The 18508-nt window shown below is 45.1% G+C and overlaps 1 protein-coding gene across 2 annotated transcripts in view; it reads left to right on the forward strand.

Annotated features, from left to right (window-relative positions):
- Nucleotides 1-15206, forward strand: part of Sh3bgrl2 (SH3 domain binding glutamate rich protein like 2) — a 64490-nt gene extending 49284 nt beyond the window's left edge. For both annotated transcript variants that reach the window (XM_052715465.1, XM_052715459.1), the window contains exons 3-4: nt 7345-7425; nt 11045-15206. In XM_052715465.1, the coding sequence (XP_052571425.1) occupies nt 7345-7425; nt 11045-11056 (93 nt within the window). In that variant the 3' untranslated portion in view covers nt 11057-15206. The remainder of the gene's footprint in view (nt 1-7344; nt 7426-11044) is intronic.
- Nucleotides 15207-18508: the final 3302 nt, after the last annotated feature.

Below are 18508 nucleotides of genomic sequence, written 5' to 3' on the forward strand. Positions count from 1 at the left end.
AGCATGCTGCCCAAGGTTGTTACGTGCTCCTCTGTAGCTGTAACTGCTGCATCAACGTGGCTTACATTGATGTAATTCTGTAAATACTGTTTGCGAAGCTGTTTAGCAGTGTGAACAGCCACAGGGAAGGACATGTAATCCTGTCTTACTAAGTCCCCTCAGCTTAAAGAGAATGGTGCAGATGTCAGCATCAAGGGAGTCTCCTCATAAAGCTGAACATGCACTCACTCCCACTCACACTTCTTTGGCAAAGATCTAAGGAATGCACTTTTTCTTATATTTCTTTCTATTTGCTTAGACTTCTGTCTAAAAAATATTCCAATGTTGTTGGGGTTTTGTTTGCTTTAACTTTCATTCATAATTTCATTGGCCACAGATTTAAAATTATATCCTGCCAAGACAGGTGGCTTCATTTCCTGTGTCCCCTGCTCTGGTTGGAACTGGTGTGTGCTGCAGCCCATTCTTACGTTGGCCTACCTCTCTGGGAGACTTTGAGGTTTTTGTTTGTTTGTTTGTTTGTTTTCTTTCTTAACTCCTGAGGTGTTTGTGTCTGCTAGACTAGGGTCTTCAGGTTGCTTTACTTCTGTCTCTGGAAGGCATTGCATTTTTTTTGTTTATTTGGTCCTGAGTTCTGGAATCTGCTGCCTGAGAGCCTTGTGCTCAGCAGTTGGTAGACGTTTCCGTGGGAACACCAGTCTCCTGCCTTTGGGGAAGTTTTCATTTTCTTTGACTGTTTTCATTCTCCTCTTGTCCATCTGCAGGATTTAGTTTTATTGGCTTAGTGGTCTTACCTTTTTTTCCAAAACTATTCATCGCAGCTCTTGATCTTGATGCCAGACCATGCATGCAAGTGGCATTCTTGAGTTTATTGTCTAGGGCACTAGCTGAATGGGTTTTTTTTTTTCCAGGTCTACATCATTCTGTTTCTACATTTTTTATTTAGCCATCAGATTTAATTTCTTTTTTTTTTTTTTTTTTTTTTTTTTTTTTAAAGATTTATTTATTACGTATACACTCTTCTTCCTGCAGGCCAGAAGAGGGCACCAGATCTCATTACAGATGGTTGTGAACCACCATGTGGTTGCTGGGAATTGAACTCAGGACCTCTGGAAGAGCAGCCAGTGCTCTTAACCTCTGAGCCATCTCTCCAGCCCCCAGATTTAATTTCTAAGAGCCCCTTTGCTGTTTTCTTTCTCCTTTAAAAATAATGTCTTGTTCTTGTTTTATGGATACAGCATCTTTAATCCTGTCAAGGATATTGATTCGAAGTACGTGGTATAAAGGTTTTCTTCTGTGACCTGTACCTTCCCAGCATTGCTTCTGGATGCTGGTTTTTGACTTTCTGTTAGGAGCTGAGTGACCCCTGCCCTCCCACCCCTTGCACAGGCTTGTTTGCTTTGGGTCGGAGTGCCAAGGAGAGTGTGTAGAGAGAGGGTTGGACCCTCTGGACTGCCAACAAAAGAGAGAACTGCTAAGGAATGAAGGCCAGTGTTGGCCTTCCATGATGAGCCTTTGCGTCTCTCTGTGTCTAAGTGTCCAGAGTGGCCACTGGCCTTCCCAGCTTCTGTAGCCTTGGTAGGACCTGCAGCAGGTGGGAGTCAGTGTTTCTCCGAGGATCCCGGCTTTACCAGCACCAGGATGGACAGACTGCCTCAGCCTTTGCAAAGACACCTCTTGCTGCTATGGTCTTTGCCGTCACCTCTCCCCCCCAGCACTGTGCTCATCTGTTCTTTGGGAATTAGTTCCCCCAGTGTTTTCTCTACCAGTCCAGTTGTGTTTGCTGTACAGTCTAGGTGTTGATTAAATTTTAGTGCTGGTTTATGCCTTCCTAAGCATAACTCTGTCACATTGTTCCTGCCCCGTCTCATTTCAGGTGGCATCCAAACGAGACAGGAGGTGGCACACATGCCTGCACTGTGTCCTGAACCAATCTGGTCAGAAATTTTAAGCATGATTTCAGAACTGGGCATCCTTAGTGTCTGGCATCAGAATTGCTGAGTGGAGCTGTTTTGAGATAGCCGTCCTTTACCTCTCCAGCCTGCCAGGATTGGATCTGCCAGCTAGCTTTCTCTTTCTATATCAAGGTTTCATGAAATAGAATATAGCATTAACAGCCCTTAGCCTGAAAATCTAGAAACTGTGCTCGGAGGCTACCCTCAGGCTCAGAGAAAATGAAGCAGGTGTCGCTGTCTGTCTAAAAAGCAGCAGCAGCTCCAATCGCCTTCAAAATGTCTTCCGTTTGGATAACCCAGCTTTTCCTTTGACCCGTGTAGGCTGTTTGCCGCCTCCGTTTCCTCGTCCATATACTGTGTTCCCAGCAGCCTTCTGTCTGACCCTGCCCTTGGCATGTAGAAATAATATGGGTCTGTCACTTACTTGCCATTAGCTGAGCCAGGGGAGGCCACACAGCCTCTCAGAGTGGCCGCTGTGGGCTTTCCTAACTGCTCTCGTGGGGAGCACTGAAAAGGTGGAGAACTTGAAGATCTTTGTCTCCACTGGCTGCTTAGTCCATAACAATCGGATCGGAGCAGGCAGGCAATGTCCGTTCTGGGCTTTGTGGATGAATGAGGCTGTTGTTTACCTGCTGCAGATTTAGTCACGGGCCTATAAACGTCTCCAACACTGTTCACTTGAACGCAAGCAGGAGTATAGGCAGATGGAAGTATAGACGATGGCAATCTTTTCTTCTCCCCCTGCATTTCTTAGAACTGCTCCATGGCTCTTTAGCTTTGTTCTTCTTAGAGGCATTTAGAAGAGCGACTCTCAGTGGGTGAGAAGTGTTGGGTGTTGCGTGGTCTGTGAAGCCCAGACTTTCTTCCATAGCTGCTGCCATCACAAGTGATGACTTTCCTTCCATCCTTTGTCTTAGCTGTGATGAAGACGTATCAGCTGTTGAAACGCGGCACTTCAACCTTGAACGTGATTTCTGCATTTGAGTCCTTTGCAGAGTCAGTGTGAACTGATCTTCATAGCCTGAAGTCACAGAGCAGATTTTTCTGCAGTGTGCTGGGCAGTCGGCAGACATGTATTGACAGACTGCAGCTTCAAAGAGTGCCTTCAACTGTGGGGAATCAGCGAGTCTGTTTTAGAAGCCCTGTGTGAATTTGTAAACCATCATACCTTCCACCTTTGGGAGGAATTCATTCTCTCTCTCTCTCTCTCTCTCTCTCTCTCTCTCTCTCTCTCTCTCACACACACACACACACACACACACACACACACACACAAATAATGAAAAGTTCGACGATGAAGCATATTTGATAGGAAAACATTAATTATTTTTCTCTTATTGGAACACATTATGGCCTCAGATCATAAATAAGAAGCTATATTTTAAAAGGAAATGATTTTCTAAAATCTACAACTGTGTTACTCTTAAATGATTTCATATCATATAGCTTACCTCTAAATGGAATACTAAAAGGTTCTAGACTTTAAATTTTCAATAATTCACTTTGTCCAAATAGGACCAAAACATTTATTTTTGCATACTTTAGGATTCGGCAGGACTCTTGAAAGCCTTTGAATGCCAAAAAGCCAATGTTTTTATACTGTTTGAAACTGGTAAAATGCTAACACGTGACATGCCAGTCAATAATTAACAACACAGTTGATCCACCCACTTGATAGAGGTTTTATTGGTAAATCGAAATGTGTCTGGCTAGCCAGATACTGACTTTAAGAATGACTTTCTGGACTGCCTGGTGGCATTTCTAGAAAGCCTGGTGACCATGCAGGCCTGACCACCAGGGTGTGGTCCTGGAAGCTGCCTCCACAGAGCTGTCCTCTTTCTGACTTTCTCCGGGTGTCCTGGCATGGCCACACCTCCTTCACGTCCACACATATCATACACAGAATAATAACAGTTTTCAAATGACTGTAAATGATTCTGTTTTTATAGTTAATTACTGGCTTTGGTATCTGTCACCTTCTCTTGGGGGTTAATTATCTTAGGGACAATTTCTAAATTCTTAATGAGTCTAAGTCAGCAGTTTTCCAGCCAGAAGCCTCCTAGCCTTAGCTCCAGGGCATTGGGCTGAAAGTTGATTAAATAAAAATAATGCTTATCATTTTTGTAAAGAAATATAGTTTAGGAGAATTTTTTTCTTTTTATAAATTAGAAAAAGTATCCCAAGATTTCTCAATATCTGACATTTGCAAATACCTTTGTTGGTGACTAAAACTTGTAAGAACAGCTTCATTTCAGTGTGGATAAATGGGTTATTGATATTGTTGTATGTATTTTCTGCCTGTATATATATTTTAGGTGTTACTTAACAATTGCGTGAAAGTTTGTTTTACATTAAAATTTGTGGTTTGGGGGCTAATGACGATTTTTGAGGTTTACAAATATTTCCTGATGTATAGATGATACTGAATCTCGTTGTAAGTCCCTTTACTATTTTACATAATGTTTCAGGGTTACCACTAAACTCCTTTGAAAGCAGAACGGAGGAAAGGCCAGCTCTCCCAGCAGTCATCTGTAACCACAGCAGCGCTGGGAGGGGGGGGTTGGAGGGGTGGGGAGGAGGGGGGGGGTGAGGTGGGGGGCTGGCCGCTGACACAGCTTCTGTCCGCTTCCGGCAGCTCCAGGGGGTCTGTAGTTCCAGTGACTTCAGTAGCTCGTGAAGCAAGGAAGACAGCTGGGAGGTGTAAAGGGCCAGCCAAGTTTGTGAACCTGACATGCATGTGTGTGAGACGTGCAGGGCTCGTGTGTGTGACGTGCAGGGCTCATGTGTGTAAGACCTGCAGTGCTCGTGTGTGTGAGACGTGCAGGGCTCATGTGTAAGACGTGCAGGGCTCATGTGTGTAAGACATGCAGTGCTCGTGTGTGTGAGATGTGCAGTGCTCGTGTGTGTGAGACATGCAGGGCTCGTGTGTGTGTGAGACATGCAGGACTCATGTGTCTAAGACGTGCAGTGCTCGCGTGTAAGACATGCAGGGCTCATGTGTAAGACATGCAGGGCTCATGTGTGTAAGACATGCAGGGCTCATGTGTGTAAGATGTGCAGGGCTCATGTGTAAGACGTGCAGTGCTCGCGTGTAAGATGTGCGGGGCTCATGTGTGTGAGACGTGCGGGGCTCATGTGTGTATAAGACGTGCAGGGCTCTGTTGTTTGCTTGTCAGTAGCTGAGACAGGGCTCCTTGGTTAGGGAGCGCAATGCTCATGTCCCACATGGGTGCTCATGAGTGGAGCCACTCTCTGAGAGGTGCACATTGGATCCTGAAGACCGGGAACCGGGGTTTGCTTGTGCCGAGCTGCTTGTTGCAAGGACCTGGAGTGTCGCAGAGATCAGAGCTAGAAGTGAATTCCATTAGGGGAGATGCCCTCGGAAAAGAACGTAGACAGGGCAGAGGCAGAGCATGGTGGAGAAAGGGTCAGATACACTGGATTTCCTCCAGTGGGTACCGGGCGGGATGGGTGGAATACGGCTGTAATGCAGCCCTCACCCTCCAGCCTGCTGCGGGTTGTCTGCATTGTCAGAGGAATACACACTGGACAGGGGTATTGAGCCTGGATCAGTGAAGCGGCGTTCAGCTTTCGGTCAAAAGTTTTGCGGCAAAGATTGTGCCCACGTTCTACTTCCTGGGTATTTTGCCTATGCTGTACGTCAGACTTAGACCTATGTGTGGTGTCATTTGGCTCACATTTTCCAGATGAGCAACTTTTTAATAAAATGTGTAATGTCCTAGTGCCACTCGCAACCTTTGGCCCCTCATCTGCTTCAGTCAGGGGTCTTATGTTTCTCAAACAGCGTGTTCAGCTCAACTCCAGTTTCCCCCCAGTATTCCCATCAAGTTAAAGCCAAGAGTCACTCTAGTCCCTAATTCTCTCCATCTATACGTCTAATCCAAAACCAACTATCAGTTTCTGCTTTATGTGTCTCCTGCCTGTGTCCCTGTCCGCCGCCTCTGCTCTGGTCCTGGCGGGGACCCTGGCTGGCCTGAATTACCAGGTACCCTCCTAATTTCCTCTCTGGTTTTCTCAATGCTCCCCTCTTCTGAGACATTCTCCACATGCCTACTGAGTGTTGTCACAGAAGTGAGATCATTCTGTTCCCTGTTTCAAACCCTTTGTACTTAAGGTGAAATTACACAAAACCCAGGGTACATGGTGCCAGGTGCCCTGCCAACTCTCTGCTTTCCCATGCCGCCCTTGCCTTCAGTGTCCTTGTCCCCAGCCATTTACATGGCCAACTCTGTTTATCTGTGACACTTCTGTTTAACGTACTGAGCCTCTCCTTTCAGAAAGACATGGTACTCCTTGGTTTGGTCCGTAAGTGACAGAAGGAATGGCTACTGTAAACCCGAGGCCAAGATGACGACAGGTTAGAATCAGAGTGACTTTTAAGGCCATGAGACTTGCTGATAGGGGCTGTCCACAGACCCAGATATGACCATTCACACATGTGAAATCAAATGGGACTCTATGAGAACTAAACGTCTCATTTAGATTTCAGATGTATTTAAAATAGATAGTAACGTTGGCTCAGCTCGGCGAGAGATCATTACGCTCAGTGACCAGCATGCATGTGCCCATGCCCCGTTTCCCCCTGGGCTGGTACTGTACCTAGTAAAGAGCGTGTGAAGTTCAAGGGCGGTGCAGCAGGCGGATGCCAGCTGTCCCACTTGGGCACTGCACTGCCCGTCCACAGGAAACTTCAAAAGCAGAATAGAAGCCTTTGCATTCTAACTGGCTGACACCTGCAGACCCTTGTGACTTTCCTGTTGACCAGTGGTGTTTGTTTGTTGGGTTTTTGTCTTGTTTTAAAGTCTTGGATAGCAGAGTCTCAAGCATGGCATTAGGAGGTGGCTTTCCATATTAGTGTAATCGAAGGTCAAAGCCAGTCCATATAGCTGAATTCTAATTTGACACATGAAGAAAAAGGAATGTGATTGCTCCTTTGTTTCTGCTGCTGAATTTAATGCTGCCCTAGTTTTGGGTTTAAAAAAAAACTTGTGGCCGGGCGGTGGTGGCGCACGCCTTTAATCCCAGCACTCGGGAGGCAGAGCCAGGCGGATCTCTGTGAGTTCGAGGCCAGCCTGGGCTACCAAATGAGTCCCAGGAAAGGCGCAAAGCTACACAGAGAAACCCTGTCTCGAAAAACCAAAAAAAAAAAAAAGAAAAAACTTGTTATATCAGTGTTCTCACTCAAGGGTGTGCCCTTTCAACTTTAGCATATGGAAACCACTCGGTCAATATAGATAGGTCTTCCTTGGCCTTGACAAAGCAACAGTACATTGCTTTCTTACTTCCATGTAGGATGTTTTGAAAGCACCAACCATAAAGATACTTGTTTGCTGTTGCTCACTGGTTTTATTTTCTCTTCTCCTTTTTCTAGGACTATGACAGTTTTTTTGAAGCAAAAGAGAGCAACACAGTCTTCTCATTCTTGGGCCTGAAGCCTCGGCCAGCGTCCACGGTAGGTTAACCTTCTGCACACAAGGCAGGCTAACGCTCTGTACTCCTGCTCTGGCGTCCACGGTAACGAACCCTCTGTACTATCGCTTCAGGGTTTAGCCTGCTGGAGTGTACCTTGGGGGTGGGTGAGAGGGGCGCATAGCTACTCTCCTCAAGTTCAGTCTCTCGAGTAAATATAGACCACAGCGGTAAACACAACATTTTTAATTCTTTTAAACTCAAATTTTTCACTTCTTTAAATCAGAATATTAGTTTACTTTTAATTTATACCTCTGTTCTTGGAAGAGGAATTTAAGGTAGCAAAATAGGTAGCTAGTTTCTATTTAAATTATACATTGACATTGCATTTTCTCCTGTGTCTGGTTCTAACATTTGTAATTCGTTTGGTCCCAGATTGAAAATATTTGAAAAACATTACATCTGTACTGAACATGTACAGCTTTCTCTTGTCCTTATTGTTGTTGGTTGGTTGGTTGGTTGGTTGGTTGATTTTGAGACAAGGTCTTTCTATGTCTGACTGTCATGGAACTCATTATGGAGATCAGGCTAGACTTGAACTCACACAGATCCTCCTGCCTCTGCCTCCCAAGCACTGGGCCTTCCTGCCCTTATTTGTTAGATAATACAGCCTAAGACCTGTTGGCGTAGATGTCCATTGTTCAAAGCGTCTCCAGGAGGGCAGATTGCATGGGTGAATTGCAGGTGCTGTGAACTGGAGAGACTGGAGAATCCTGGGGTTCCAGCGGGGATGTGAGATGGACCCCCACACCCGGGTGCCAAGGAGAGGCAGTTTTATAAAACAGCAGAAGCAAAGCCACATTTGAAGGCATCTCCAGAATGAAACAAAAAGAGATCTTGCATGCGGTTCCTAAACCTAATATTTTCAAAGCCTCTTTATTGAGTCATATGCCTTTTGGAAAACATGAAGAACCTATTTGTCTTGTGCTAAGACTTAGAAATAATGGGTGTTTCCACAACCATGTAAAGCACTTTTAAAGATTTACTTTTAAAAAAAAATACTTATCAAATAAGTTAATAGTTTGGTTACTTCATTTAAAAACACTGGTTTTGTGATTAGAAAAGTAATTTAGGCTTATTTTTTTAAAAAATTGGAAAGGTGTAAATATATATAAAATAGACTATTAAGATCACTACTCAGGAGGTGGGGATGGGAAAAAAAAAAAAAAAAAAAAGATCACTACTCAGAACTGACCACATTGACACTTTTCCATTTTTCCCTACAGTCTTTATATACTTAGTAATTGAGGCTTGGCTGCAGCTCAAATTGAGCTGAATTCTAAAGTGTCTATTTTTAACACAACTGAACCTGCTGTGCATTATGGAAACTTTGTAAGTAACGGGTCCTTTGAGGCTGCCTGGGATAGGCCAATCTCCAGAGTACCTGTGGGAGGAAGGCAGAGGCCTTCAATAATAGAACTCCTCCAGCAGCACCTGGGAGCAGAGCTACTGTGAAAACGCTTTGTTTCAGCATCCACAAGCCTGCAGATGGGTTGTGGGTGGTTCCTATGCACGGGCTTTTAACAGAGGCTCTCCTACACAGAAAGTATTTACAGGTTCTGAAAACCATTTTTAGACAAGTCAGACACTGGAATATTTGTTAGGAAAATTAGGTTATTTGTATAAAATATTTCACCCAAAGATACTAAATAATCCAGATTTAACTTCAGAGAACGGGGTGGGGGTAGGGGGAAGCCTGGGGCAAGGATTACCTCATGGCAGCGGGAACCCAGTAGGTACCATTGTCTGTGTGGAAACCTCATAGAAAATGTTATGTGCGTGCTGTCTTGTTCTCATGTTCTCCAAAGGTACAGACTCCTTAGAGATTCAGCAGGCTCTTGTTTATTAGTTGGTTGGTTGGTTTGTTGTTTTGTTTTCTTTAGATAGTGAGGCTGGGGCTGTAGTTCAATCATTGCAGGCTTGCTTAGCATGCATGATGTCCTGGGTTTCATTCCAGCACTGACAGAAGCCCCTAACCCTAACTCTGCAGAGGTGGAGGGGGCGGGATCAGAAATTCAAGGTCATCCTCAGTTCTACAGCGAGGTCCTGGCCAAACTGATGAAGCTGAGCATAGTGCAACATCCATTTAACCCTAACCCTGCAGAGGTGGAGGGGGCGGGGATCAGAAATTTAAGGTCATCCTCAGTTCTGCAGCAAGGTCCTGGCCAGACTGGGCCGCTTGAGACCCTAGTTCAAAACAACAGTCACAGACCCCACAGTGTGTTCTTCTTAGCATTTGTAAAGAAAGTTGTGGTCTTTGCAGAGTCCATTCTCACATGGTGGTTGATCCGTGTGATATTTGGTCTTAGTTCCACTGAACCTTGTCCCTCAAAAGGCAGAAGGGGCCTGGAAACAGTTCCTAGACAGGAGCCCTTGGGACAGAGTACACAGCCCTGGCATAGTACCTGTGCCACTCGGGCACTTGAACCATCAGAGCCTCAGAGCACAGCAATACACATAGTTAGTTCATCTTCACCTGAGAGGAGTGGGAAGCAAGAACTAGTAATCCCGTCCCTCTTTTTAGTTGCTTACTTTTCACAGTGGTTATCATTCATTAGAAAGTCTGCAGTTGAGGGCTTGGACAAAATGGCCTAGATGTGATACAGCAGAAGTGACCCTGTCCTCTCTCCCACCACCTGCAGCAGGCACACATAAAAGACGAAGCCAGGAAGCACAGAAGCCCCGTCAGCATCTGTAATTGCCCCCCACAGTAGGTAGGAGTATGTGTTGATGGCCCACAGACTCTGGCTGGGCTTCGCTCCAAAGTGGACAGAGTAGGGGAAGGACAGGCATCACTAAATGGGGACCAAAGAGCCACACTGGCTCAGGACACATTGTTTATCTTGCATAAGACTTTTTAAAGTAAAAGGTAAATGGATTGCTAGCATGTAAAATTAAGGTTTTCCACTTCCATCAAAGCTGGGAGAGATGGAAGTACCAGGAAGGGAAACAGAGTGACAGGACTCAGCAGTGATTAGCCTCCATGGTGTCTCCCTGACTAAGGAAAGGGGGCCCATTCACCAGCAGATTTCAGGTAAAAAGCCAGTTTGTTATTCTCCAAGAATAGACTCCAAGCAGGTCCTGTTATGGAGATTTCTGCATCCAGGTCCCCACCACTAGGGGCAATTTTCAGAATACGTAACAACCGATTGCACTGCACACTCTCTGGCCGTATCTGGAGCAAATTACAGTGGCTTCTTGGTGGCAGTTGTTTAATTGGTGGGCGGACAGAGTGGCGCTTGGACAATTGGGATGGTGATTGTTATGAATGACATGGCCATTCTGATGTCGTCCACCCAGGATCACCCTTAACCAGCACCTCTTTGTGCCCCTGCGAGGTCACAGCAGTGTTCAGAGGAAGGAGGCTCAGTGGCTGCTGAAAACTGAGGCTTTTCCTTCCACGTTTGCAGGTTGGATGGGTATGATTGAAATCGAGGTTCTGGCTTCAAAGTCAGGACTTGCACCTATCAGCCACGGAGGGGGTGACTCATGGCCTCCCCATCTCTGTTCCTGCCATTAAAAAAAAAAAAATACTGCCGAAGGCCAGTTTTCTTGTCAATGAAGCATAATAACTGTGCCTTTCTCCTTCTTCTGTTTAACAGGCTGAGCCTTAGAGATGGAGAGTAGAAGGTGATGGAGTTGCATTTTGGAGCACCCCGGTACTCGACACATACCTGCTTACCTGATGCATCACTGTGACAAAGCCACATGCACAATCGGCCACTTCGCTTGACCCGGAGAAGGTGTTTTTGGTGGACCTGGGAGTAATAGGGACTGCATGATTGTTCTAAGCTAATCAGGGCTCTGGTGGTGGATTGTCTTGTTTTCTCGTTTGTTTGTGGTTGCCTCGCTCACAGACAGGAAGTACTGTCTGTCCCCTGTTATAGTCTGCTTCCTTAATGACTGGCGGGTTAACTGGGCAGCACCATCGGGGAGAAAACGTCGGATCTGCCCTCAGTCTTCCTGGACACCAGTATTGCAGAAGCCCACTCCTCTTTACGCTGCCTGCATCGCATCCTTGAAACCAGCTTGCCAGGACGACAAAAAGTCTTTGAATCAGAGAGAAGAAAGGCAGTGCTGGTTGGCAGAGGACTTTGAGGGTTCTCACTGCGGAATCACAAATGTCCCTTCTCTGGTACTTTGTAAGAACGCCTGCAGGGGACGTTGGATGCTCTCGACTCCTTTCTGTAGTGGAAACCCGCACCCCTATAAACTCTCCAGGCTCTCCAGGCTCCTACAGGTGCTTCCAGAACCACCATTGCAATATCGCCCTGTCACAACCAAGTCACGGGACAGAAAAAGATTGCTGCGGAACACGTCTCCTTCTTTGTCTCTTGCAAGGGGGACGTTTCACTATATGCCTAAGACCGCTTGAGAGATGTATTTTAAGAAGTGCACTACGTAGATAGTAAGTTAATAGAAAGTTTGCTCTGTCTGTATGCAAAGGCATCTTCAGCTCTTGTAGTTTAATTACACATGCACATATATTTTTAAATGCAGCTCCCCTGAGTAACAGCTGCTTGTTCTATTTTGTGAAGGGATTATATTTTTGGAGAAAGGAAATGCTCGGCTAGATATATTTTGTGAACCGTTGATGAAGTGCATTAGGAGGCACCGGGACTGCCGGGGCTGGGTTTAATGGTAGAATACTTGCATAGCACACTCATGCTGCTGCGCTCAGCTCCAGTACCATGGAAAGGAAAAACAGACACCACTGGCTAGTGTGCTTTCCCGTGTTACTTACCGCTGTCCCCTCATTGTCTTTGTTCCCCTTCAGACCAGTTCCCAGCCTCAGACATTTCAGAGTAACACAGACACGCACTCTTGCCTGATGTATGAGTCCAAGCGAGATTTCAGAGCAGCATAGACAAGAAAGGAGCTGTCTAGAGAGTAGTCCTGGGCCCTTCTTAAGGAGCAGAGTCTTCTTGCTCTTTGGGTGGACACTGGTGGACACTGACCAGTCCTCAAACATAGGGCTAACCTTGACTAGGATAAACTCGGGGCTGGCTGGACTCTCCCACCTCCCCCAGCAGCCTGCCGCAGGACCTTTCACTCTGATTCTGAGAAGGGAATGTTTGAGAAATTGACGGAGCAAACTAGTGGCCCTCTCTGCCACCCCCACCACGAGCTTTGATAAATGTTGACTGTTCTGCGGCATGTTTTTTTGAAAGCTGAAGTTGAGATCTCAGCCTGAGATGTGCAGTCCTGTTACAGCCGGAAGAAAGGACAGCTTTCTTCATGAATGGACCAGATGCTTGATGTACAATTTTCTCTCCAGGGAAAGTTTGTCAAGTTGTGGATATTACTGGCTAGCTGAGCTTAAACAAGATCCAGGACAACCATTTGATAAATCCCAGGGACTTCCCAGGGTTTTTTTTTTTTTCTCCTTTTTCTTCTAAATGGATATTGTGCTTGAGTTTGTGAGTCTGCTGACAAGACACATTTCTATTTAAAACAGAGCGATCTTAAAACTTATCTCATGAAATCAGCCCAGCTTACATTGATTGAGTCTATTCTTACCAATGAGTGCCAAGAACCAGTTTGGTAAAGTGAAGTCTTAGCATGTTTTGGATTGTAAGAGCAACATCATACTTGTGAGACAGAAAAGCTACCAAGATTTGTCTTATAACTTTTTGATTGGTCGTACTATACCAATATGACCACGTTAAACACACTGAATAGATGGTGTGCTTACAATTACTATCACAGTTGCATGTCATTTTCTTGCCGTGATTCTTTTGCGGGCACACTGGAGAGTCAGCAGAGAACACAGGTGATGAGTGGTAGTTCCTTCTTTCAGTGGCTGGAAGCCCAGGATATGGAGTTGACCGTAGTTCCCAGGCATACACAGGTGGTGTGTGTAGAACATACTGGGTCTGTACTTAAATGCCTACCAGTCTGACTGATGAACTGACTTTTCTCCTTCCTTCTTCCTTTCCCTCTTTCTATTGGCTGTTGCTCGGGATGGAGTCTTGCTATGTAGACCTGGAACCTAGTCCTTCTGTCTCCCAAGGGCTAAGATTGCACACTTAGCTGAAATAGTGTTCCTCTTATTCCCTTTAATTGGCTGCCCTAAATTTGGTCGCCACCACCTTCAAAGCCCAGGAAAGAAGTGCAGGCACGGCTGTAATGCCAGGGCCTTTCAAGGCAGAGTTGACTTCCTGGTGGAACCGAGGAAACGGGCTGCTGACCACCGAATGGTGCCATTTTAACCTTAGGTGAATGTGGAACGCCATACTGCTAGGTGTCTGCAGACCAGAAGAACATTTAGTTCAGGAAATGCTTTGCCAAATCCTGGGGGGTTATTAAAGTCTAAGAGGAGAAAAAGAAGACATTTTACCCTTAGTTGCTAATGTATTTTAGTTTTGTTTTGTTTTATAAAGTTAACCCAACATTTACATTTTTATATTGTGTGAATTTAGCCTTCTAAATATTTTTCTTTTAGTTGAAAGGTACCAAAGGCTTTTATGTTTTGTTTGGTTTGTTTGATTTTTATTGTGGGGTTTGTTTTTTCTAGGAATACTTTGATACAGGTTTGTCCCCGAGCATCTGGGTCTGCTTCAGTCTGTGTAATTGTTTTGATTTCTGTTTGTATCTGTCTCTCAAGGCATTGGTGAAATCTCAGATTTTATATTCTTCATTAAAGGAGAATAAATTCCAGAAAACATGGCATTCCGAAACTGGAGTTGTTTCTTCCTAGTCTCACTCCTTTTTCAACTTCTAGTCTGGAGTTAGCTGGATCCTTTCGGTTTCTCCAGGAAGCTGTTTCTGCTGCCATCCATGAAAGGATTAGACTGGTACAGACACAGAACTCATGCAGCCACTCACTTGAGAAGGATGCATGTGGTTCTGCCCGGGCACACTGGGAGGCAAACAGACCCCAGCCCGCCCCCCACGCAGTCCATTGCTGAGGTGGGACTTCCTCAGCCACTAGTGTGTTCTGTGGTCTCCCAGGCACACTGAATCCACTCTAGTGGTTTGTCCCATACTGGTTGCAGGAAACACCAGAGGTGGCCATGACTTGCCCTACTTGGGCCTCCTTTGAGCCACATTTGGAAGCAAAAGAAGGTGAGGGGGCGGGGGGGGGGGGGCTGAGGCTGGAACTCACCAAGAAACAATTTCGGAACTTAAACACCAGGACAGATGGAGAGTGGAGGAGGGGTCGGTCAAAGGCGACAAGCTCTGAGCCGGCAGAAATGTGTCTACTCATGAAACCAAATCAGCAAATAGCCCTGTTCTCCGTGTGACCCAGATTCCAACGGGAGGGTTTCCCAGCTCTAGACACACAGGCGAGACTAGCATGGCTGTCTTTCCTGCCAGCATGGATTAAGCCCTCACAGTGCAATGGGTCCTGACTGAGCAGCACAGGAGGATGAGGAGAGCAAAAGAAAGCAGCAGGCGGATACAGCAGCCGTCAGTGGCAGGCCAGCTAAGCGGTCAGGACTCAAGGCTACAGTGTGTCAGAGAAATGTTAGCGTTTTTTCCCTTATTAAAACCATCCCGACTTTTTAGATTGAACGACATGTGTACGTACACGCATATCTACTGAAGTATAAAGAGTAATAATAATCACCCTGTATGCCTGCTGCCTGCCTTACTGCCTTTTCCCCTCGGCACCCCGTGTGCCCCTCCCTGACCTTCTCCTTCTCCCTATTGAATAAAGGGGGCCTCACCCTGTATTTGTGTGATCGAAGCCCTTCGACCCTTTAAAGTTTTGTCTCCGTGTATGAATCCATAAGGAATAATAAACAGAACTAAACTGGATACAGGGTTTTTGTTTCGACCTTTTAATGTCCATTGCAATGGGAACTTTTCATGGTTAAAAAACATTCCACTAGATGAATACATAATCTCTTTTTCTCCAGTTGCTGACCATTGAGCATTGCTGTGAGCGTTCTTTCCTTTGACTTCTGGTGCACTGACACAAGAGTGGATCCACACCTTAAGTAGAGTTGCGGGCTGGATATTAAGAGCACACACCAGCCTTAAGGACGGAGTTAGATGGCTTTCTCCAGCTATAGTACCAGTTACAAAAATGCTAACATTTTTAGGACTACTGATCCTGACCAATCTGTATGATTGTTAGTCAAATTTGTGCTAAGTGTGTAGTTTAAAATGGATTTGGCTTTTTAAAAAAATGTTTATTATAGGGATTCCTATGTCAAACTTCTCAACTATTTGGATATGTTTTTAGTTATTAAATGTTGTGTTTGTATTGTTGGGGATTGAACCCAGGACCTTGCATATGCTAAGTAAACATTCTACCACTGAGACATACCTCTAGCCCACAAGTTAGCTCTTAAAGTGACAAGAAACCAGGAATAAAAAGTCTTCTGAAGCCATTTCCAGAAATGTGAAATGCACATGAATGTTTATTCTGTTTTCAGGAAATAAAGGTAAGTGTGCTGATATAACCTGTCTATCAGCCGTGAGATGTGTTCAGGGACATCTCTGCTCTAGGAAACTGTCATCTCTGAAAGTGTCTTTGGGCCCATCAGTTTGTTATTTGGCAGGAAATCAGTGCCATCAATGCTATGATTCCGTTTGCTTTCCCAGATTTCACCAGAAGGAAATCTTTATGCGGACTTCATGCTCATGTGTGCATGTTTGTTTAGGATGTCAGCATACACTGGGCCTGTAGCAGTGGGCCAGACATGGTTTGACACTTGAAAGAACAGCAGAAAAATCTTTGCTAAGTCATGGAGGCGGGGGCAGGAGGGGTTGTATTGCTCTTGAGCTCAGCCTTGGATAACCCCTAGGCTGAGTAAAGATGAGCCACGCGATGCTGAGCATAACCCAGTGAATGGAAGTGGCAGCAGTTTACATGTGTGAAGAACTATGAGGAACCAGAATGCAGGCTTCGCTTCTTACTAAGGGACATGTTCGGCAGACTGGACACTGGTATTTTAAAGTGTATTAGCAAAGCTTATTGTAGTGACTAGAGCAAAAATTGAGAAGAACTCCTTAAAAAATAGACTTCCACATTGTTGTACATAATATGGGGCCCTGTAATAGTAAAAATCATCACCAAACCTTCCTCTAAAGAAGCTTTAGACCAAGTATCTGCAGCAGTGTTACTCAGAGCAAAGCTCTGCAGTTCAGAACGGTGCTGGCCACTGTACCAACAGGCCACGTGAGGCACTGATCCACTGTACCAACAGGCCACGTGAGGCACTGATCCACTGTACCAACAGGCCACGTGAGGCACTGAGCCCTCCCTGGAAATGAGCCCACTTGGGTTTGTGACATGGTTTGAAATAAAGATATTTCGGGTTTTATACTTAGTGTGAACATTTAAATGACCTCATGAATAATTTTTGTATTGGTTACACATTAAAACAATAGTCTGAATTTATTTAATTGGGTGGTAAGATGATCACTTGCACCCTTAAGTGCGGCCAGTGAGATATTTTAGATTACATATGTTGTCTTCATTGTTCTCCTAGACAGCACAGCTTTACATCACTCTTTTTGCTTGAATTTACAATAGAGAAATAAATACATTTGAAATATTTTTAGGTCTTGGTAAAATTCTTCATTTACAATACTGAAAGAAAATGCGAACATCTTTGGGAACATAATTTTCTGATACAAAATGACTTTTTCTCATTCTGCCTTTTGCCCCCATAGCTCGAAGCATTTTTGTAGTGAAGGAAGAGTCAATTCTTCAATTCTGGACACCAGCAGTGCCATAGGTTGGCAGAGTGCGCCACATCTCTGTCCAGACTCCCCCGCCGCCACCCCGCTTCATCTTACAGAACTCATGTCTGGAGTTGCCCTGTGTCTGAACTAGGTCATGGTGGCATTTTGTATTTTCTGTTTTCAAAGGGGGATGTAATGACTCACACAGATGCCAGCTGTTATCTGCAAACCTGTGGTAAATGTTCCTGGGACTTAGCCCGCAGTTCCTCAGTTATCTGCAAAGCTCACAAAATATATAGATAATCTGCCTTTTGGATATTTCTTTCTGGTCATATCGCCAAAGATTAAAACAAACTGCCCAGGGTTTTAAAGTACCTCTTAGAATACTAATTTTGAGGTAAACCTACGGTACTCTTGCCATTAAAATAATTGAGTGAAGGATTTTCTTCTTTTTTATTACTTTGGGAATCCTCCCTGTAGTGAGAGTGAATTGGTTGAATAGTTCTTGCAAGCCTGAGAGATGCCAGCCGTCTGCAGCCCATTCAGCTACTAGTCCTGTTGCTTTGGGGTGCATAATCTGCCATGTTAATGAATTGCATACCTGTGTAGGATTTCACTTTCCTGAGTAGGGAGAATAACACGTTCAAGATAACATTCTTGCTTATCCGATTTATGTTATTAATGTTATTATCCCACTTCTTTTCACTTTTATCTGTTTAACTTCTCTGATTTTTCTGTTTCATGGCATGTACTAATAAAATCACTAGGTTGATATACATAATGTGGGGTCTGGGAGGGTCAAAAACTTGGCTCCATGGTGGATGCCAAGGACAACAGCCTTGCCTGAAGGCCAGCAGTTTGTCAGCAAGAGGGCTTACCCTTCCTTCTCTCTCCTCCCATCTTTGTGGTAAACCACTCTTGATGTGCTGTCAGAAATGTGGGCACCAGCTTAGCTAAAGTGACAAGGTGTGACAGGAGCCTGGGAATCTGAGTGACTCCAGCTGCAGCTCCCCCCTACTGGGTGTCCCAGTAAGTGTTCACTGGCATTGGACAGCATCCTAATCATGGGTGAGGAACTGAATATTGTGAGGTTAGTCTGCCTGCCCAAAAGATGGGTTGGCAAACAGGATTTTAGGTGCTAAAATGACTATAACAATCACAGCTGTGGACAAACTTGGGAACAACAGCAAGAAACTCCTTCCCCGGTCATGGCTCACCCAGGCACCATGGCTCCTCTCAGTGCAGGAGAGGCTAGTGCGGCCGGCTGTCCTGGCCAGCTTTACTCGAACTTCAATGTACAAGTAGTTACATCTGCACTAAGTGCAAACGAAAACTGCTGGAATCTAGACAGCTGCAGGAAGGCTGCCCAGCCGGTACTTAAGTGACTTGGAGGAGGTGGCTACCTCAGGAGATGTCCTTTCAGC

This window comes from Peromyscus californicus, unplaced genomic scaffold (assembly GCF_007827085.1).
Source record: "Peromyscus californicus insignis strain IS unplaced genomic scaffold, ASM782708v3 Scaffold_11__1_contigs__length_118956290, whole genome shotgun sequence".
NCBI classification, from domain to species: domain Eukaryota; kingdom Metazoa; phylum Chordata; class Mammalia; order Rodentia; family Cricetidae; genus Peromyscus; species Peromyscus californicus.